The following is a 22,859-nucleotide window of genomic DNA, read 5'->3' on the forward strand; positions in this document are numbered from 1 at the left end:
TGCTGTCATGCTTCCTTCCCTTTCTGGCTTTAAAATTAGCAAGTGCATTGCTTATCTGTGTGGGACACAACAGTGGGAAACAGGGCTGTTTCCTTTTGCATCATTTCCTGGGGATCAATACACTGTTAGCCTTTGGTTTCATTTTTACAGTGAAATACCACAAAATTCCCAGTAAACCTGCCATAAAACAACTTTACAGTTACGTATTGTAATTTGCATAGCATTATGGGTATACTGCAGATGTTATATGTCATTTACTTACTGTATTTAAAAACAAAAATGCAGTAACTTACTGTTAATACACCAATTCAGTGGTTGCAATAATTCATTACATTTTAAATATATTACGACAAATCAGAATTAACTTTAAATGAACAGTGTGTAACATTTAGGGGGATCTCTTGGCAGAAATAGAATATAATATTAAAAAGTATGTTTTCTTTAGTGCATAATCACCTCAAAATAACAATCCTTGTGTTTTTGTTACCTTAGAATGAGCTGGCTATATTTACATATTGAGTTGGTCTTCTTCACAGAGCCGGCTGCAATGTTTCTACAGTAGCCCAAAACGGACAAACCAGATCAGGAGAAGTGTCAACTAGTTGCAATCTGCAACCTCACCGCTAGATGCCCCCAAATCCTACAAACTGCACCTTTAAAGAGACAGACGCTAAAACGGAGCACTTCAGACAGAGGGTAAATACAGGTATATTCAGACAGACAGCATGAGAAAAATAAAGTGTTTTTTGAACATTAAAGCATGTAAACATACAAGCCCCAAAATACCATTATGAACCTGAAAATGAGCATCATATGTCCCCTTTAAGATCCAGTCTTGGACTGTGTTGTTGGCTAAGCCGTGTAAAAAGACTTTTAAATGACTTATCATTGTGAAATTTAAATATGTTCCATAATAGAGGCTGCTCTTTAAGTTTGACTTGGTTCCACCTCCGTAGGGTGCTCCTGAAAGAAGATAGCTCCCCAGAAGGTCTACAGAGTCAGCGCTTCAGGTGCAGGTTCAGGTTTTGAAATGGGATGTTTGGTGCAACTTTCAGGCCATTTTAGCCATTTTCTGAGAAAATAAACCCATTTGAAAATCTGCAATTTGGGTATTACTTTCCATTTCCAACAACTTTTACAGAGGGTGTAAGACCAGTAGACTCTCACACCCTCATCACCTTGGTTCTTCAAAAGAACAAACTTCTTCTCTAGATGCCAGAGGGCATATGATGATCTGGGCTTGTTCGAGGCCACGCAGTCTCTGGGATCAATCTCTGAGAAAATACAACCATTTGAATTTGGTAGCTGGCTTCTCAGGGCCTGAAAGACAACGGGAGCAATACAATAAAAAGTCTAACAGTGTACATTTCAACAATGGCTTTATTGGCTTAAGTCATGTTTCCTATGCTGTCACTTTTGCTTGATAGGACTTTACAATCTTACTTCTGACGTACAAATTCTTGTGTTTCCAAGTGTCTTGACAAGGTTCTGGATAAGCTTGAAAATCTAATCATCCACTAGAGTCTGCAGGCTATCAAGCTGTCAGCCTCTACAGGGATTTCCTTCAATTGTTGCAGTGTTCCCGCTTCTCTCCTGACCTCAGAGTCTTCAGGCTGACATGAACACAAACCGGCCTTCTGCAGCTCAGCAACAATAGAGACAGCTACAACTGTTCCTTTTCTATTCTACAGATTTAGAGGCTACATTTTTTTTAAAGACAACATTAAAGTAGGGCCTTTATTAGGTATAAGCACTTTTCTAGGATTTCTTCTAATTACTCAAACAATATTATCAAGGAAAAGGCCAGAGAGAATGTTTTATAAAAGGGAAATTCTCAAATATGTCCAGCAGGTGGCGCTAAAGTACTAACAATGATGATTGATTTGGGGAACTGCAGCTTTGAGCACTTCACAGTCACAATGTCAAAATTGCTATGTCACATTGTTGTTTCATGCCTCTGGTTTCTGGCTTCATGTATCTGCGCCTGCCTGCCTACTGGCACCTGTTTATAAGCTGATTTCTTCAATAAAAAAACTGAAAATCTTAATTTATTTTCTGGGCTATACAGTATATCTGCATTTGGGTCCTTCCCCTGTTGCCTTGCTCACACCAGCTGTGACAAACTGAAAGTTTTGTTTGAAATTAGCAAGGAAGTCTAAGTAGTTTTCAGTAAAACTTTATAGTTTTATACAACTTTAAACATATTCTGCACTGGTACATTATGTTTTTTTTTTTTTTATTATTAATTACACAATCTTGACTATGAGGAGAGAGCCACCAGCTGGCTGAGTACAAACATAGTCAACTCCCTGCAGTCACCGGTCTGGAGTGAGTTGATGCTTCTGTTGCTTGCACTGAATTCATGCTTTTTTATTCCAATATTACAAATTGCTCATATTGAATATGTCCAGTCAGTGTTCTCCTGAAATAAGTGGAGGGAAGAGTTTGCTTTGTATCTTCTTCTATTTGCTGAACACAGAGGATCAGGGTCATGGAATTTCATTCATTCATTCATTCCTTCATTCATTCTCACTGTGCAATATCATTTTCCACTTCTGCAATTTTGTTAGTAGTCTGTTTATTGTCAATACTGTATATGCTGCTCCTAATTTTATATTTCCTTCTATTTAAATGGTTCATATTTTGTTACACTTTGTTTAGCTCTTTTTTTTTACTGTGTTAGCTGATGCATCTTATTTTTTGCACTATCCCCTTTGCTGCTGTACACTGCAAATTTCCCCACTGCGGGACTAATAACGGAATATCTTATCTTATTTAAACATGTTCTAGTAGAAACACAAAATACCAGTATGAACCTGAAAATGAGCACGATATGAGACCTTGAACAGATTGATTGTGATCCAGATGGTCTGCAGTCCCTATCCCTTTACATTGGAGAGGTCTTCCTGATTAATTTAACAGCTAGATAAAAATAAAAAAATTAAATAAGAGCTATGCAATACATATCCTGAATTTTTTCTTCATACTCAGAATAGGGAATAATCTTAGAACTATTTTCTTTTTTGTGTGTGACTTTCTTTTGCTAATAGCTTCCTAGAAAGTGAGAAACCCCTGACCTTTTGCTCAAACATTTATAACTACAGCAATATTGTAATGATATTCATATCACAGTCTATTATGCTACAAAGGTCACTGTGGAGTGTCATAAACAAACTTTGGGAGAGGAGAGGGGGATGGACAGAGAGAGAGAGGAGGGGATGCCCAGAATTCCTCTCTTCACTCAAAGAATGACCTCTTTTGTCCCTAAAAATTAGGAGGGCAGGAACTGAACCACACATTTCCTCCTCCTCCTCCTCCAGTTTGTGCAGTTTGCTGCCAACAGCAGCAGCAATGTGTCGCTCTCCTTCTCCTTTTTCTTCTTCTTGTGGTTACAAACTTCACTTCACTTGCCACAATGTTTCATTTCCACTGTTACCCATGGCAACAAGGCAACACACACACGCAGTCACTTCCTCTGTAAAGTCATCATGCTCTCCTCCTCTGCAGTCCTGAAAGTGGTAAGATGACATGATTTTGTGTTTCATTAATAGTGTTTGCCTGTTGGTTGTTAGGTTAATGTTTACTGAAGCGTTAACTGTTATTATTGTGACGGTTTTAAGCCTATTGTAAGTTGAGTTTGTGGTGTTTTAGCTGGTAACTTCCTCTCGTGGCGCTAATACACCATTCAAACAGCTAAACAGGTGCACAACTTTGTGCCATAATGTCTAATTAAGTGTTAAAAATAATAATATAATATGTGCAACAGCAGGCTTACATGTAACATAATGAAACAGTTTGGTTTGTGCCTACATGTAGCTAGCTAACTTCTTTGAGCTATCTTAATTCATACATTTTCTCACTCACAATTTAGCTAACTTCCTTTTTTTTATTAGCCTCAAAGTGCTAGTGAGGTTATAAGTGGGCAGTTTGCCAAGAAGAAACAGTTTCACTCTTTATTTTAGCACATTTTTATATAGTTAACTACACTAGTAGTAGTCACTAACTATTTTACTTGTATATAATATATGGTTGTTGTCCAGTTACTAGCCTGTTAATGATAGCTTTTTTGTGGTTTATGTTGGCTTATCTTTGCTATCTTTGTGTGTCTGGGCAGTTTGCCAAAAAGAAATAGTTTCACTCTTTATTTTAGCACATTTTTATAGTGTTAACTTCTTTGAGCTAGCTTAATTCATACATTTTCTCACTCAAAATTTAGCTAACTTCCTTTTTTTTATCAGCCTCAAAGTGCTAGTGAGGTTATAAGTGGGCAGTTTGCCAAGAAGAAACAGTTTCACTCTTTATTTTAGCAACTTTTTATATAGTTAACTAAGTGTATAGTTAACTTGTATATAATATAATGTTTGTTGTCCAGTTACTAGCCTGTTAATGATAGCTTTGTGGTTTATGTTTGCTTATCTTTGCTATCTTTGTGTAGCTGAATGACTATTTATATTTGTGTCTTCCTGTAAATTTCTCACTGGCACTTCTTGAGAACTAGTGACATAGTTAGCCTTGCATGAGTCAGCATATACTTGCTTTTGAATCTTACTTGTCATGTAAGCAATTAATTGATTGACTGGCACCTTTTTATTTATACAGGAAAGGTGACAAATAGTGTAATTTGCCTGTTCTCCAGCACAGGTGTTCAATATAACATTAAAGATGCCTCTGTTTTAAGAAATGACTGTGTACCAGGACAATGAACCTGAAGCAGATTAATGGAAGTCAGACATTATTAATTTATTTCATTAATTGCACCTGTGCCTTTCCTACTGTAACATGTCAAAATGTCTTCTTGACTCATTGAACGGCCTCTTTTGTCACCATGTACTGTACATTTTGTCACAGGTGGCATATTGATTATTTCTTAAGATATTTTGTGACAAAACTACAAAAAGACATACTACATTATTTGGCATCGTAGATAGGAATATAAACTCTCTACAAGCATATGCAAACCATATTGAGGGTAATAAATCATAGTTTCATAATAAAACACAACATTGTAACCAAGAGGTAAAAACAACAACATCAAAAACAATGAAAACTAGAATAGAAGCATGAAAATATGAATTAAAACATGCAGATGGTGGTAGTATTTCAATGAATGAGGTAAACTGTGAAGTAACTAATAGCTGTGTGGTCATTCAACATGTACTTATGAACAAAAAAATAAGTTTAGTTGGTCCCAAAAGGAGGCCTATAAACCTTTTGAGAAGTTAGCATAGTGCAAAAGCAGCATAGTGAAATGACAGCTTGACAGTAGGTGTGGCCACAATTGAAACTCTTAACCACTTCTCTTTTGCAGGCGATGAATGGAAGAGGTACATCTATTGGATCGTAAACCTGCTGTCCCTGCATGAAACCTGAGATTCAATTGGACCTGGTCCTGCAGTGAAACTAGAAAGAGAGAGAGAGAGAGAAGGAGAGAGAGAGAGAGAAGGAGAGCGAGGGAGGAGCAGAGGGGATGTACCACTCAGGACAGTTGTGAAAGATCTTCTGCCATCAGCAGCATCAGTGACCCACCTTGTCATACAGCTGCGGCGAGACGCCATGGCCTCTCCAAGGCACTTCGGACGGTCGTCTGTGGACATCGCTAATGTGATGCAAAAACTGCAGGGTAAGTGTCATTTCTTCTGCTCAGCTGGCTTTAGGACAAAACACTCTCTCCTCCTGCGCTGCTGCTGCACAAAGATATTGTGCTGATTCAAAGCCTGGGCTGCGTGCCCATCTGAAGTTGGCCAGCTTCTGCAAGGCAGGATGCTCACACACACACACACACACACACACATGCTCACACACACCCACACATTCATTTACTCACATAGAAGCATTTAGGCAAACAGTTACAAAACATATTAAAATTAAACTACTAGGATTATTATACTGGGATATCCTTTCAGTTAAGGGTCTGTCTGTTCTCTGTTTGTTCTTATTTTTTTGTCTCTCTGCATTCTGCGTTGCTGGTAAAGACTTAGAGTTATAAAATACACAAAAATTGCAATGTTAAGTATGTTTTTTATTTAATACTTTAAAAAAATTATAAGTCACAGTCCTACATTGTGCAACTGGCCTGTTCTTGAACCGTTGAAAGCAAAATAGAAAACGTTTGGGTAATTTGATTGCCTGTGCACATGATGTATTTTGTCACCAGTTTTAGTTTTTCCAATAGCACGTAATCTTATTTGTTATAATAAGAAAATTCCTTTGGATTTTTGTGATATCTTGTGATCAAACTACAAAAAGACATACCACGTTGTTTGGCGGCCTAGATAGGGTAATTGAGAAGTAACAGGATTTGTTTTAAGTGAATATTGTGAAACTCCTGATCTCGACACATAGATCAGAGCTCTCTGCTCATCTGTTTATCTTTAAATCAGATTTTCTGTAGTGATGAGTAAGCGGAATTTGTTGCATGAGAGGAAATCATTTTCATATAATTTTTCAAGTAGTATCAAGTCATCTTGTCGCCAGTTAAAAGAGCGTAATGGTTTTTGGACACAATTCTTTCAAGCAATAGGCAAATTTTTGCCTATAATTTGATGTTTTTTATCCAAGTCTTGGGTTAAAAATTAACTCCTTAATTGTATTCTTTCTCTTTGAGGAATCATCAGGAACATTTAATCTGATCTGAGGCTTGACATGGGATACTGAGTCACAACAACTGTGGCTTCATGAATGCACAGACAATGCACCGAACGAGACTAAAATCTGACACCCTTTCTGCCCTTGGTAGGAGAATAGATCGATAGCGGGAGTCTCTTTTTGTTGGTGTCCCCCCCTTCCGTTACAAGGGCATTAGGCCACTACCATCACTACACAAGTCTCATCTATTCTGGCATCCACTTCCGCTCAGTTTAGATATATTTCTAGGTGTACAGTATACCAGGAAATTTTACACGTTATAGCTTGTTACCATAGCGACTGTTATGAAACATTTGTCTGTGGTTGTGCCCACAGTTCCTGCTCTAGAGAGACTTGGTTTCACAGCTAATCTACATTTATTCTCTAAGCACAATGAGGGTGAAATGTGTCATGACAAAGAGCACCTGCCTATTTGTTTCACACATTTTGAGACTGTCGTACTGACTCAGACAAGTTGATGATGTTTAAGTCTCTCTAAGTAGATATTTTCTTTTGTTAATGCTGTGTAGTGTCAGTGCTAACTAAACAAACTAAACTTCTTCTTAGCCGCTGCTGGAATAATGGATCAGATTTCAATCAATTTTCAAGATAATAATAGAAACACAAAGAGATGCAATTGCTAAATTTATCTCGCTGACCATCGCACAAAATCAGAAATTCACCTGAACAGTGCACAAATGGCGTGATCTGCCATGCAAAGTGCCAGCCACCGTTGCCTGTTTCATGACAGGAAGTGGTCTTTGGTGTCAGTCAGGTCACATCTGGAAGATATTACTGTGCCAGTGGCTGTTGGTGCTCTGTAGACGGCGGGCAGCAAAGTAGCCTGGTCTTTTTCATTGGTAATCAAACGCAGCTTCCTGTCATTAAAGGCATCCTACAGAGAGGGTTACTGCAGCCTCACTTTGACTCAAGCAACAGTCCATCTGGGTGGATGAATTATTGACACCAGCAAATCTGTAGTCTTGTTAATACATCTAGCTAGTGTTGATTGTAGTAGTCTACATTGGGTATTAAAAACCTATTTGTGAAGAAACCTAAGAGAAAACTCTTGCTTCAACTTGTTGCTTTCATCATGCTATCGTAGCATTCGTCTGTTTGATTTCAGCGCCATAGCACCATAGTGTAGCAACACCTTGCAGCCTTAAATGCCCTCATGGTACAATTGATGTCTGTTAGTTGCCTGGTGGAGTGTGAATGACAAGCGCGTTGCTCTCATTATGTCTGGGTGTCTTGTGGGTTTCACTCTTGTTGAGACCGTGTGTCAAACAGGATATGAAGAAACCAGCTGGTGAAAGGTTTGCGGTGACGTCTCATAGCATGGTGAATCCCTTCCCTGATCATATACTGACTGATAAAAGCCTATTAATGTAAATGATTCTTTACATGGTTACTTTTCCATATTTTTTTCTGATTTCAAATATGAAATGTTATGTAGTTTTTTGCCTCTTTGCTTCCTGCGATAAGTATCCAAGTGACACAACATGAAAGGGAAAAACATGCTGCAACAAGCAATTATTTTCTCACTTAAAGGTACAGTGTGTAGGATTTGGTGGCATCTAGTGGTGTGGTTTCAGATTGCAACCAACTGAATACCCCTCCACTCACTTCTCCCTTACCAAGGAGTGCAAAACCGTGGTAATGCCGTTCGCCTCACTCAGAGGCCATCCATACCATAATGGATCTCCCGCATCCATTGGGGCCATAGAGCAGGCGCAGTAGCGTTTCCTTTAACCCCGCCTCCCAGCCCTCGGTCTGGGGCTCATTAACATGAACGGAGGAAGGGAAATAACTCTGGATTTGGCTATTAGTGAAGTTTACAACTTTTAGGACCTAATGATTTAAATAAGGGCTATTCAAGTGTTAATACTGGGAAGTTGATTTACCTCAAAAAAGAATTGCCGCAGAGTTGCAGACGTCTCTTTCCCAATGTAAGTCGATGGAAAAAGTATTTTTCGGCCTAATGGCATCACATGACGGACACGGAAGTTGTAATTCCACCATTTGGCCACTACGAAAATCTGCTTCAAAGCCTGGCGCTCTTCCTGCCGGCTTAGTTCTGTTCTACTGTAGAAACATGACGGAGCAACATGGTGAACTCATTCTAAGCTAACGAAAACACAACAATTCTTAATTTCAGGTGATTATGCACTAAAGAAAACATAGTTATGAATATTATATTCCATTTCTGCTAATAGATCCCCCGAAATGTTACACATTGGCCGTTATTGGATTACTTGTTTAGTCTACAGAATGTCAAAAAACTAGTGATAAAATGGTCATCACAATTCCTCCGGACCTAAGTTGACATCTTTAAATGTTTTGTTTTGCCTGACCAACTGTCCAAAACCAAAAGATATTCAGTTTAAAATGAGACACAGGGAATCCTCGATAAACCAGTGAATGTTTGGCGTTTTTGCTTGAAAAATGACTGAAACGATTGAATCAATCATCAAAAAAGCTGCCCGTCTGTCAATCATCCAAAACGCCTCCCTACTCTGCACATGCAGCCAGTACAACACAAGACTGCAGCTTCGTTGTATAAGGTCACAAGCTAAAACATTGCGGTAGAGCACACCCATTGTTTTAAATCTGTATTCACCGAGGGGGTGGAGTAGTTCACATCACGGTTGGAGTAAGAGAAAGACAAGCGTGCATGTTGTCAGCTGTAAGAGATGCTTCTACTCTACAGTGTCAGTAGCAGCTGCCAGGGACAGACAGCCATCACACTGATATGATCTCATGAGCAGAGAGCCCAATTCCCACTCGACACTAAGCCAAGCTGCCTCTCGCTGTTTTGAATACTAATTATTGCAGAAGTTAGTGGTTTAAAACAAACTATAATTTGAATATTAGATTACAGTGTTGTCATGTTGTTTTGAAGACCAGGAAACTATTCATACTGTAAGTAAATCTTCAGTGTCAGGATCATTTCTTGTCCTGCCTGATTGTTGTTGGCCTGTCGGAGCTAAAGTAAGGCAGCCTCACCACTAAATGGAACAACAACAGCGTGAGTGGGCTTTTACAGTGCTCCCAGGTGACCAACGCAGGCCAATGAAGCCAAGCACCTACAGTACAGTATTGCCAAAGTTATCATCTGTCCTAAGATCACCTTAAGTACTCCATTACTCATGTGGATTGCAGATGCTTTAGTGGTTTGATGCTTTGCTGGTGTTTGTTGCTGGGGCTATCCTCTTTTAATTGCCACTTAGCTACTAGTACTACATCAGGCTTAATTAAATCAGTTGACTAAGACATAATGACTCAGTGATGGGGAGCTGCTTTACATAAGGATTTCATGCTTGTCAGAGATCCAGACCTGACCAACATACTGTACGTACGTGTTATTACAGCTCCTTAATAGCGAGTTAGATCTGAGACTGAGCAGCTGGAATATCAGGAACACTAGTATACTACAGATAGTAGAGTATCAAAAACTGTTCAAGAGTTGGCCTTTAATGGTTAGTCAGATTCGTAATCTTGTTTGCTTATTTTTTAATCAGATCGATTTAGGGCTGCAACTAACAATTATTTTCATTGTCAATTAATCTATTGATTATTTTCTCGACTAATCGATTAGTTGTTTAGTCCATAAAATGTTCAGTTTACTGTCATAGAGGAGTAAAAAAAAACAAAACATATTCACATTTAAGAAGCTGGAATCAGAGAATTTTGACTTTTTTGTCTTAGAAATTTACTCAAACCGATTAATTGCTTATCAAAATAGTTGCCGTTAATTTAATAGTTGACAACTAACCGATTAACCGATTAATCGATTAATCGTTGCAGCTCTAAAATGTATTATTATTTATTTTATTAAGGCAGAGTACATCCGCTTGTGTGTAGACAACATTTGAGATATTTGGCTTATTTTGTTAAATGAAAAATAGTTTTGTAGAAAAACAGATTTATACATCTCAAAGTAAGGTATAAAAAAAAAACACATTGTTTCTGTATCAGGACCAAAACGTAGGTGTTGGCACTTGTGATGACATCACTTCCTTTGCAGCCGAGGATTTTTCCTGGGCTGGACCTATCTGGCTTTGGGCGTTTAGAATAGCAAAAGTGAAACCTTTAGTTAAAAGGTTATCAGTCAACTCACTATTCTGAATAGAAAAGCAAAAAAAATGTTTTACAGTAACCTTTTACCACCCACTGTTCTGCTTGTGGGACATCAGCACTATTTTTAGGACTGTTATGAAAAGTTACATTTAGATGAACATGTAAAATATGTGTCAATAGAGTAGACTCTTGTGATTTTTGGTCATTTTTAGTGCTGCAACTAACGATTATTTTCATTGTCAATTAATCTGTTGATTATTTTCTTGATTAATCAATTCATTTTTTGGTCTATAAAATGTCAGAAAATGGTGAAAAATGTCGAAAATGTTTCCCAAAGCCCAAGATGACGTCCTCAAATGTCTTGTTTTGTCCTCAACTCAAAGATATTCAGTTTACTGTCATAGAGGACTAAAGAAACCAGAAAATATTCACATTTAAGAAGCTGGAAACAGAGAATTTAGACTTTTTTTTTCTTAAAAAATTTGTCAAACCAATTAATTGATTATCACAAAGTTGGCAATCAATTTAATAGTTGACAATTAATCGATTAATCGTTGCAGCTCATTTGGTCATTTCACAACTACTGAAACCCTAAAAATATGTTGAGGTTAAAAAAAATGCTCTAAAATATGAAAATTGTTTGATTACAATTTAACCTTTTTTTGTTTGGGATTAGCTACTCATAAATGACATTGTGCATTAATTGTAGTATCTCTACAAGCTCATTGTTCTCCGTGTACACAGCTGTCAACATAATTTAAATAGTGCTACTTTTACTTTTTTAATCTTTTTTTGTTTTGACATAAAAGGGGCAAAAAATAAATTAAAAAATCCATTTTCACCCAAATAGCTTTTCTGGGCCAGTTCCACCAGCAGTCTATAGAGCAGTAATAATAGAATCACAAGCTCAGGTCTATTTTTAGCATATCAGAGAAGCTTTTAGTGTGCCGGTGGTCATGAAAGAATAAAGGGATTTTTCTTCTATCAAGTACTATACTTATTCACTATTGTGTGTTACATTCAGAGGAGTGGAGTAGTAGTCCCAATAGAAAAACCCACTGGTCAAAGCTGAAGTGGTTCAGCTGGGTCTTAAAGGACATAAAAAGGATATGCTTTAGAGCTTTTACATGGTACCGTGTGTGCAGTGGGAATCCCGGGGTGGGTGTGTCTGCTTTGTCGTCACAATAGCATTGACATTGAGAGAGAGAGCAGGTGGTGGATGTCATTCACCAGCCTCAGCATCAATTATTTAGATTAGTTACACCATGGTGAGCTTTGTGCAGCAGTCTTTTCATTTAGTTCTATTTAACCAATAGGTCTACAGGGACTTCATATGATTTTAAAGCCCAAAAAACTAAATTTTAAAGTTAAATTTGACATTTGTTTAATCATTTCTTTGGACATTGTAATGCTTTTTAACTGTGTCACTCTCATAGAAGATTAGTGCAAATCTTATAAGCAAACACAGGCCCATACACACGCATACAGGCACGCATAAATCAGGATAATGCAGCCAGGGCTGTGACATCACCGCCTCCCGCATGCTGATTGGTGGAGCCATGCTTCTAGCTGATCTCTCTCCAGCCTCAGATGGTACGATGGTACACGGAGGCAGTGCAGCGGGGGCTGTGCACATCCTCGCAGGCATGGCTCCTCTGGAGGGGAAAAACACAGGAAGATGGAGGGATGGGATTGTAAATGACCCGATCCGCTAGAGTTTTCTCCTCTGCCATCTGTGTGTGCGTGTGTGTCTGGTGTGTGCGTGTGTGTGTGTGTGTGCGAGAGTGTCAGGGAGGAGGGGACGCTTTCATCACAGCCTCCAGCAGCTCTTTAGCTTTCACCGGGGAAACCAGGCAGCCAGATCTGTTTTGCTTCCTGCTGGAAAGACAAGGGAGAGGACAGCTGTGCCAGCTTTTTTTTCCCACTGTGGATGTTATTTTCACACATACATATATGCACCCTGGAACTCATGAAAGGCAAAAGGAGAGAGCCGGAGAGTGGGGTGTAGAATGGCTCACTATAAGGACATATCTGTCAGAAAGACTTCTTTAAATCTGGTCACTGGATTTTTTCAGTATCTACGTGGTAAGTAGGGCAGCAGCACCCTTCATCTGTGTGCACATACGTAGCTAATCTGGGATAGAACTGGACAAATAACAGATGCTGATGGTGTGTAGGTGCTACATGAACTAGTTACAGTGTCATGCTGCACAAACACAGCTGTGTGTGTCTGTGTGTGTATCTGTATGTGTGTGCTATGCTTCAGTGGGCATCCCCTGTGCATCAGTGATGAAGCATTTGCCTGTGGGTTAACTCAATGTCTTTGCTCCCTGTATAGTGTTCGCATTGCTTCCTTAAACACGTGACCACTGTCTATATCTCTAAGGGTGGATGTTTAAAAATGGCCACTCTGAGCAGTGTGCAGCACTAGCCTATACCGGCATGCGTGACAGGGTGTTAGAAATCAGTCCTCGAAGCAGCAGCAGCACCAGCACCAGCACCAGCACCACTATGGCAAAGAAATCAGTTGTTTTGTTATATGTGCTGCATAATGCATGAAGCATTGGGACTGAATATATTAATAGACCACAAAGGAGGCCGGGAGAGACCAAAACAATCACGCATGTTATTACTGAACACAGAAGGGGCTCATTGGATGTGTTGGCAGAAATTTACTCCCCACTCACTCTCTGATCTCCCTGTATGACCTCTTTTTGAGAGCACTCCTCTGGAGCATCGATTAGCTTGTGTTGTTCACATTGCACACATCTAACCATTGCAGAAGTCATACTTCGTAACATGTTTGGTGCAGGGTTGCTGTAATGGTATGAGTCGGCATCCCAGAAGCAGTGTAAAATGATGTAGTATGAGGTGATACAGTAGGATTTGGGCTGGGGGAGTCCTACAAAGGCTATAAGTGACAAAAGTTCTAGTTAGGGATTCATATTTTATGCATTTTACAATTCTGCGGTAGCTATAAACCCAACCATATGCATGTCTAGAATAAATTAACAGCCACTTCTTTGCAAGAGCAAATCTGTCATCTCTGATCATCAAGTCTTAATGTATGTATTGTCCCCATTTGGCTGTGTGTCCTCTACCGTTATCACCAGCTCCTCTAGTATCACGTACAGGGCTTTAGCCTCAACAGCATGTAGCTACCGTGTATTGACATGCCCTCTGTGCCTTTTAATTTCCAGATGAGCAAGAGGCAGTGCAGAAGAGAACATTCACAAAATGGATCAACTCTCATCTAGCAAAGGTAAGTGTGAATATCCATCCATGCTCTGCTCTTGGCTGCTTACATAGAGGTTGCAGGATTTAACAAGCTCATCAGGCTCATGCAAAACAAATTGTCAAAGCAGTTTACATCAAGTCGGAAGCTGTGCTATGTTGACCTTTTTCATCAGAGAGGCTCATGATGTTTTACTGCTCATCATGATCATGTAGCTTCTCTTTGGTCTGTGGTATTTCAGGCTACTGACCCGTCACGCCTGTGGAGCAAACTGACTGCAAGACGAGCTCTGCCATGCAACAGTAATGGCCCCTAATAACACTGCACAAGCTAATGGAGTTTATCCAGTTAACTGTAAATAATGACATCATTTACCTTGTTTCTTAAGCATTTAAGATCAAATCATGTGTTTATAATTGCTGGATCTAATGATGGGGAGAGAGCACGTCACCGTACAGTATACTGATGATTCTCCTGTTCTGTTTTCCTGAGAGGAGAACCAGTGAAAAGGTCACGCTGCTTGTTGCTTTGCTGGAGAGATGACACAGACATAACGGAGCTCAGAGGCATCTTCACAGTGCAGTTCTGCTTTAAAGACGCTCACCGGGGTGTTTATACTTGGACGGGCTTCTGTGCCACTAGTGGAGTGTGTTTATGTGGACATATGGGAGGTGTTAACGGAATTATTCAGAAACCGGTGTGTGGGTTTGTTGTGTATTAGGTGTTTGTGTCGGTCCGCTGTGTGTGAGGTGTGTAGGTATGTGCGTGGGTGTTTTGTTATTCATGTGAGTGTGTGTATTTGTGGACAGGGTTGGCAGGGATAGTGATGCGGTGTGCAGATGGAGAGCAAGAGGGAGAGGACAGTTCCCTGTAGGCAGTCGTCTGCTTCTAAGGTTCATGCATGTAAATGACAACAATAATACATTTTAAGTAGGGGTGTGAACCACAATTTTCATTTCAATATGATATTGATTCTTTAGACGATGATAGGACATTTGCTGATATCACAAAGTCTGCTACGATTTTGATTTGATTCAATTCAGGGGCCTGCGATCGATATGAGTTGATATTATATGCCCATTTAAAACAATCACCTCACAAAGAGCAACCAAAATATGATTTGACAACTGACATTTGACACAATTGATTTGACATTTTGTAGGAAGGAGGTGCGCTTGCATAGAAATGGTGACAGATGTCGTGCCATGGGAATTTAAAAATAAAGTGGTATCTTAAAGAGGATGATATGTATCGATGTTTTCACTTTGCATCGATGATATTGGATCATTGATCCCTGAATCGATACATTAATCCAGATCGATGTATCGTTACACCCTTAATTTTAAGCTTAAATACTGTGTTGTGCCACACTGAGACCGTAAATAAATTATTAACTATACTACAGAGTAAGCACTGAGTGATGTTTTTGTGATAACTGATGACACAGCAAAGTGTTCAACTAGTCCGACGCCACTAAAAGGTTTAAGTGTGCAACCTGCCAAGGGATTTAGTTTAGAGGGTCTTTTGTTGAGCCTGATCGGCCCACATTAGTTCAAAGCGCGGCCTCTAAAACTTTAGAAGAATCTCAGTTATGTGGTGTGCCAACGCAGAGACGCTCTGTTGGTCTATTCTTCATTATTCATGCACTGCACTCAAGCTTACTCAGTGTGCATACCAATAGGTCTAATGTAGCATAAGCTACATCATGAAGAGCTCTCAGACAGTCATATTTACACTGCGGACAGCTGCTGGTTTATTTAACAGGAAAGTTTACAGTAGACGTGAATTTTCTTGTCAGTGCACAAAAGGTTTATTGCAATAGTTTTGTGTGTGTGAATAAATGATGAATATTGGTCTGAATGGAATCTCCTGTTTCTGGGTGAAAGTGTGTTTTATCTAAGTTTGAACTTCCTCCAGTTGTCACACTTTCCCTTCAGCCTTTGTTTCCATTTCCTATCATATTGTATTACTCAGCATCTTTCCAGTGATTTTCACAGATTTTCCACTGTTAGGAGGTCTCATGTGACTTTGTTGCTCAGTTAATTGATTTTCCAGGGTGGCATTGATGTCCAAATGACAGAAGCTATTTTTGTGTGATTGTGCATATCAGCAGAAAAAATCTGACTAGTAGAATAGTTGTATATTCTTATAGTCAAATAGTATATTTAATTGACTCTCTCTGAACACATAACTGTATGTGCAGTCTAGAGCTGCAACAATTAAACAATTAGTTGTCAACTATTAAATTAATCAGCAACTTTTTTGATAATAAATTAATCATTTCAGTAATTTTTTAAGAAAAGATAAACAGATTAATCAACAATGAAAATAATCGTTAGTTGCAGCCCTAGTGCAGTCATACAATACTAATGGACCTTAAGTTGCAGTGTAAATTGAACAGTGCATATTTGAACCAGTATTGTTCTCAAGCAACTGATATTGAAGTAGGACAGTCTTCGACCAAAGAAATTCTTAGTCAACTAACACTCATTTGATTTTGTCGACTAATCGATTAGTTGATTTAATCGACAGATCTGTAATCACACAAAAGCACCACTTTAACTCTTGTGTTTCCCAGAGATGTGCTCCTGGAAATAAGTCGATCAGCATGAAAAAAGCATAAAAAACGACTAATCGACTAAAGAAATCTTAGTAGACTAAGACCAAAACGACCGATGAGATGTTGACTAATCGACTAAGAAGGGGCGGCAGTAATTTGAATAGAGATTTCGGCACCAAACATGACACATCCTCTAAAGTACTTTTGTGACAGCGAAGAAGAGAAGCATACATGTACAGAATAACAGGACAGACGCTTGCCTCTTCACACTGCTTTGCCCCAAATAGGCAGCCAACTGCATCCCGTCATGGAATATGTAGAGTTGTGAAATGGCCTGTATATGGTGCCAAATAAACAATTCTCATGGTGAGCTTTCCTTCTAATTAAAGCGTCTCTCTGCTGTGTAAATACACATCTGTTTCATTTACGTTTACAGTAATGCATGTGTAACACAGTAGGTTGTAACGCTGTCATGCATCTTGTACAGCTCTGTAAATGTGTGGACATGATATCAGGAGACGGTCCAATGAGGGTTAACAGAGTAGCATCGCCTCAGGACTGGGCACCAAGCCACTGCTGAGGAAAAGGCACCATCTTTTCAGCTGCAGGAAGGCTCTGTGGTTGTTGCTAACAAGCCTGTTTCTCACAAGAAGCATTCATCCCTGCTAATGGATTAGAATACTAATATCCCTTCACACTATATAGAATTCAAATGCAACATTACTGGTTCTATAAATTAAATGCATTGGTTCTCAAGACTGGTTCATTTCTAATTACAGCGATTTGTTGTACTGAGTAGTTTCTGTGCTGTTAAAGCTGTGTTTTCTCTCCTCCAGTACAAACCACCACTAGAGGTTAACGACCTTTTCGAGGACATCAAAGATGGGGTGAAGCTTTTGGCTCTTTTGGAGGTTCTGTCTGGACAACGACTAGTAAGTTGTACTTGTTTTTGCATTGGATTTAAACATGAATTGCATAGACATGTTGGGTCTGACTCTTAGCTTTGAGATGCTTAAATTGTTTTTAACGCAAGGTGATTTACTCTCATGTGCATTTACTAAAGGGGACGAGCCACCCTGCATGATATCCACTTGAAATAATGAATATGTAAATCAAGGCACGCCTTTTCACCTTTACATTCACAGGTCAACTTGTACATGTATGTGTGATTCCCTACATTATACAACGCCTCGTAGACCCATTTATTTAATGGTTTAAAACAAGAAATTAACATACAAATTGACTACATTACTTACATTAATTGCTGAGTCACAATGATTAAGGTTTAGGTTAGAAATTGCAGGGCCATATTTTAGATATGAGCCTTCACACTGTGAGAAGCTGTTGGCTCACCGGTGTCTGTTTCTCCCTCTCTCTATCACCCTGACACACAGACACACACACATTTGTCATTGCATACTTGTGAGAAACCTCAGTGACATAATGCGTTCCCTAGCCCCTAATAACCCAATCCTTAGCTTAACCTATACTTAACCTTAAAAACAAGTCTTAACGCTCAAACAACCCCTTTGAGGTAGTGAGGGTGTGCCAAAATGTCCTCACGATGCACAAATGTCCTCATAACGATGGTTTGAAACTGAAATCGGTCCTCACAAAGATAGCAATACAAGCCCACACACACAGATATACACACTGGCCCAGACTCTTGATAGGGATTTAGTAATCAGACCTGTCTTGAGACAAACTGCCATGTCATCGGTAAAGCTGTTACTTGGCAAATGAGTCAGTAGCATGTCACGGAGAACACTGCCTGATGCTTTCAATTACTGCTTTCAGGATTTGACCCCTGCTGGGTTTTATCAGCCAAATAAAATCACAGACACCGATCTTATTGAAGCTGTTTCTCACTCGTGTTTTAGAGCGCAGGATTATTCTTTTTCTCTTAAAGCAGCTTTGGCACTCACCAGTTAATTTATGTTAGAAAAACCCCCGCTAATACTCCCAGGCCACTTTCACTATTACTGTGCAAGTAGTTATGTAGTAAAGTAGACAAAATGACCACCTGCAGTTCATTTCTTACCTTATTTCAAAGCAGCAAATGGTTGAATGAAGATATCCTCTCAGCTTGCTTGATTTTCACCCTCTGTCCTCTCTGTTTTAAGCCCCGTGAGCAAGGCCGCCAGCTGAAGAGGATCCACTGGGTTTCCAACATCGGCACAGCGCTCAAATTCCTCGAAGGCAGGAAGGTAAGAATTCAGTCACATCAGCAGTTTTTAAGTAATTTATTTCCACGACTAAATATGATACTAGAGAAAAACAGTGGCATGTTTTAAAGAGCCCCAGGGTATGATTAAGAACTCGTGAGAAAAAGCTGTTGATTAGGTATTTGTTAGTGCACATAAGGTCTGTACAACATGCACTATGTTCAGAGAAGCAGCAGATAGAAATAGGACTTCTTGATTACATAACCCATCTCTAAATCCCTTGGCTCTATGAAGCCTGTGTTCCACTTTCATCTGGGTTCCCTGAGGACGGAGACTTACATTGTTGTGATCTCTCTCCCATCATGTGTGCCTTCAGTCTGTGTATCGAGGATCTCCGGTCAGTCGCCATTAAAACGCCCTGTGTGATCACATTACTGTATGCATTCTTTTCTTTTGATGCACGATGTGTACTGAGCAATGCTTGGATACAGCCATTTCTGTTTCAATAAATGTAGTCGTTACGCTTTTCTACTGACATGCATTTTGATGCATTTTGACTGGAACAATGGTTGTCTATAATTATCTGCTGCTCAAATGTAGAGATGTAAACATGGCAGATTGTGGCACTTCTCTAATGCAAGTTTTGCAGTGCTGTGGTACCTCTGCTTTTCCTTTAATGCCAAGTTGAACACAGTTGTCTTCTCTTTTCTGTTTTTCCTCTGGTTCACTTTTCACTGTGGCTGTTTCTGCCTTCCTGGTTTGGCTATATTACAGTGCTTACCTGCATCAAAAACCTGACTTTGATGACTCTGAGCAAAAAAAAAAAAAAGCTTGCAATATTCTTTTTTGGACAATATGAAACTCCTGGGGGCTTATGTGGGTGGAAATGAAAAAAAACAAAAAAACAACTCACTTCCAGACTTATTTTCCTGAATAATCCTCTGCTTGTTTTTTGTTTCAGATCAAACTCGTTAACATTCATGCCACTGACATCGCAGATGGACGGCCATCAATTGTTCTTGGGTTGATATGGACCGTTATCCTCTACTTCCAGGTAAAACTCCATCTGAGAGTTTAATAACTGTGCTCACTCCAAGGTCAGATGATGCCCTTCGGATAAACACTGCACTTTACTTCACCCTGGACCAAATGTTTTTTTTTCAACAACTTAACACAGACATATATCAACCCTGTCTCCTACAAAATTACATTCCCATACAACTAAACATTCTCAATTACATTTAGAGGGAAATGTATTTTCCCCCCGGATTATGGACGCACTTTTAAACAGTTTTAAACACGTGGTTACCATTATACATTGAAACAAAACAAATCGAAAAATGCAACAAAACTACTTCGTTAGGGTTATGCAATAAAACCACTTAGTTAGGTTTAGTAAAAAACATCATGATTAAAATAAGTGAACGTTAACATTTAGTTTCACACAGGACACAAACACCGGTCTCTTTGTTGAAAGTCCGGTATTTGTTGACCCATCCACGACCCCCGACCTCCCCACGACAAAATAAGTTTCCCTTGAAACATAATTCACGATGCAGCTTCGTTGTATCGGAACATAATTTTTAAGAGACTAGGCTGCATATATACACAAATACCAGTATATGTATATATCCATACACAAACGGACAAAAAAGCAGGACACTTGAACAAAATCTCAAGTACAGCAATTGAAGATTGTGATAAATAATTGTGTCTGTGTGCATAGGGTGATACACTTCAGTACATCTTATATTAATGTATATTTAAAATAAAAAATCGATTTGGACGTTGCTGAAGGCCACTCATTACAGTCCATCCCCAGGTGCTAACATCATATGGGCGAAGTCTTCCTTCTCTAAATAACATATGAAGGGACCCCAGATGTTGTGAAAGAGTGATTAATTACCCCTGATAGCATATTTAATTTTTTTCTAAGGGCAGAGTCGTAGATAATTCAGAAATCCATTTACTCATACTTGGCCCACAGACCTTTTTTCATGATAGCGCAATAACTCTTCAGACCTATTTCAAATATGACAAGCTTTGGGTCTAGAGGTATTTTTCACTGACCGTGGCTGTCACGACTTCCAAGATCATTTTTTATTTACGTACACTGCCAAAGACAGTGGAAAAGTGTACCTTTTTCCTTTTCGCACATGATACATATATCAGGTATAGCACTATTGTATTTATTAAGGTTTTCTGGGGGACCAAATGTTTTTTAGATCCAATGTGGATCTTTGTCTTTCAATAGAGTAATGTATGCACAAAGCAGACGTCACTGGATGGATTATATCAGAAAATGTTGATTCAGATGGATGCCAAGAAATACTTCCATTTTCTTTTCATGTTGCTATGGTCACAATGCAACCTCTTCCTTTCCCCATTGTTCTCGTTCTTCATTCAGATTGAGGAGTTAACCAGCAACCTGCCAGCCCTCCAGGCCCTGTCCAACAGCAACTCCTCTGTGGAGAGTCTAACCAGCTCTGAAGCAGGAAGCCCTCCCATGAAGCGAAAGGTGGTTAACAAGTTTCAGGGCAATGCCAAGAAGGCGTTGCTCAGATGGGTGCAGTGCACAGCAGCCAAGTATGTCACTTTCAAATCCCCCTTTTGGCCAGATGTTACAATATGTTAATAGATGTCGGTGGAGATCCATTTTCTATATACTGTAAGGTGTTTTTTCATAGGAATTTGCAAAACAAAAATGCTCGTGGATGTGTTTTTCAGGTATCATGGAATTGAGGTGAAGGACTTTGGTGCCAGCTGGCGTGATGGAGTTGCATTCCAGTCGGTGGTGCACGCCATCAGGCCAGACCTGGTGGACATGGAGTTGGTGAGGAGGAGGAGCAACAGGGAAAATTTGGAGGAAGCCTTTGCACTTGCAGAAAACGAGCTGGGTATTCCCCGCTTGCTGGATCCAGAAGGTGCCTTTGACCTTTACTGCTGTGTACATTAAATGTTCCAGACAGATAGTATTGAATAAAGTGTTAAATAGTTAATTTGAAGTTTGCCTATGTTCTAGACATAGAAACAGCAAATATACAGTATTAATTAGATTAGTGAAATGTGTTACTCTGTCAATCCAACATGTGTGCTGAAAGGATCAGTGAAACCCTCCAGAGGATTAAAATGCCCTGTTTACTTGTGGCTCTGAGTTTTACTCTGTGGAAGCGAAGCAGTCTGCAGTGGCTCTGCAGTCCTGTCTCCACTGGCAGTCGTGATGCTTTATTGCACAAAGAGCTGCACCAAAGCGTCTCTGCTTTTTACGGGAGCTTGACCCTGATTTCTAGAAACATCAGGTCAAAGATGGAGATGAAAGTAGACGTGTATAATTAGCTGTCAGGCCTGAAGAGATTTATCCTCCTGAGGTTGCAAAATGCTTTTTTTTTTTAATCGACTTAATACCAAATGTAATAGCCCTGTCATATCTGCCCTTTATTATTTAACTAATTTTTCAGTATGAAGTTTTATCCGGTGCATCATATCATGTTTGTGTTGCTCTGTAGATGTGGACGTAGACAAGCCAGATGAGAAATCCATCATGGTATATGTGGCTCAGTTCCTCAAGCACTACCCAAACCCGCACCACTCTGAGACTGATGGACAGCAGGATGAGGTACTTTATTTAAAACGTTTGATATTATACAAGTGCATGTAAGGCAGTGATACATAGGGGGAATATCTGGGGACAAATATTGTGTTACTACTAAATACTGTAGAATAGATATTTAACTCCATGTGCTATTATTTTAATCATTAAAGGGTAACTTTGGTATTTTAAATTTAGATTTTATTTGTTTACACATCTAAAAAAGTTACAAAAACAACAACAAATGTGATAAAGAGGTGCAAAAAAAAACCTCAGAGGGTCTTGCTCAGGGCACTCTACAGTGCATACCTTAATCAATTATAAAAAGAGAATAAAATATTAACCTTATTAACATTATCTTTTAACCTGAACCCTATTTTCCCATGTTTTTGTGTCTAAGTGACTACATTTTAAATTAGTCCAGCATTGACAGAAAATGCTGCAGTCGGTCAGCTGCTAAACGAGCAGTAATGTAATTGCTTGGGGCAACCTGGCACCGTCAATTTACGTCCACTAAAGGTGCTTGCCACTGACGGGCTCGGATTGTTATTATACGTGTCGAAATAAAACATTTTCCTTTACCTTTCACTTGATCCGGTCTGTTTG

The 22,859-nt window shown here is 39.3% G+C and overlaps 1 protein-coding gene across 14 annotated transcripts in view; it reads left to right on the top strand.

The window, feature by feature from the left end:
- Positions 1 to 3,383: 3,383 nt before the first annotated feature.
- syne1b (spectrin repeat containing, nuclear envelope 1b) overlaps positions 3,384 to 22,859 on the top strand; it is an 89,596-nt gene continuing 70,120 nt past the window's right edge. For 10 of the 14 annotated variants that reach the window (XM_037747214.1, XM_037747220.1, XM_037747223.1 and 7 more), the window contains exons 1-8: positions 12,311 to 12,789; positions 13,905 to 13,966; positions 17,336 to 17,431; positions 18,623 to 18,706; positions 19,626 to 19,718; positions 21,072 to 21,250; positions 21,392 to 21,588; positions 22,171 to 22,280. In XM_037747214.1, coding sequence (XP_037603142.1) covers positions 12,714 to 12,789; positions 13,905 to 13,966; positions 17,336 to 17,431; positions 18,623 to 18,706; positions 19,626 to 19,718; positions 21,072 to 21,250; positions 21,392 to 21,588; positions 22,171 to 22,280 — 897 coding nt within the window. In that variant the 5' untranslated portion in view covers positions 12,311 to 12,713. Of the gene's footprint in view, positions 3,519 to 5,308; positions 5,621 to 12,310; positions 12,790 to 13,904; positions 13,967 to 17,335; positions 17,432 to 18,622; positions 18,707 to 19,083; positions 19,101 to 19,625; positions 19,719 to 21,071; positions 21,251 to 21,391; positions 21,589 to 22,170; positions 22,281 to 22,859 lie in introns of those variants that run through there. The other 4 variants (XM_037747215.1, XM_037747229.1, XM_037747222.1 and 1 more) reach the window with 2 other exon arrangements.

Source organism: Sebastes umbrosus, chromosome 16 (genome assembly GCF_015220745.1).
Source record: "Sebastes umbrosus isolate fSebUmb1 chromosome 16, fSebUmb1.pri, whole genome shotgun sequence".
In the NCBI taxonomy this organism is placed as follows: domain Eukaryota; kingdom Metazoa; phylum Chordata; class Actinopteri; order Perciformes; family Sebastidae; genus Sebastes; species Sebastes umbrosus.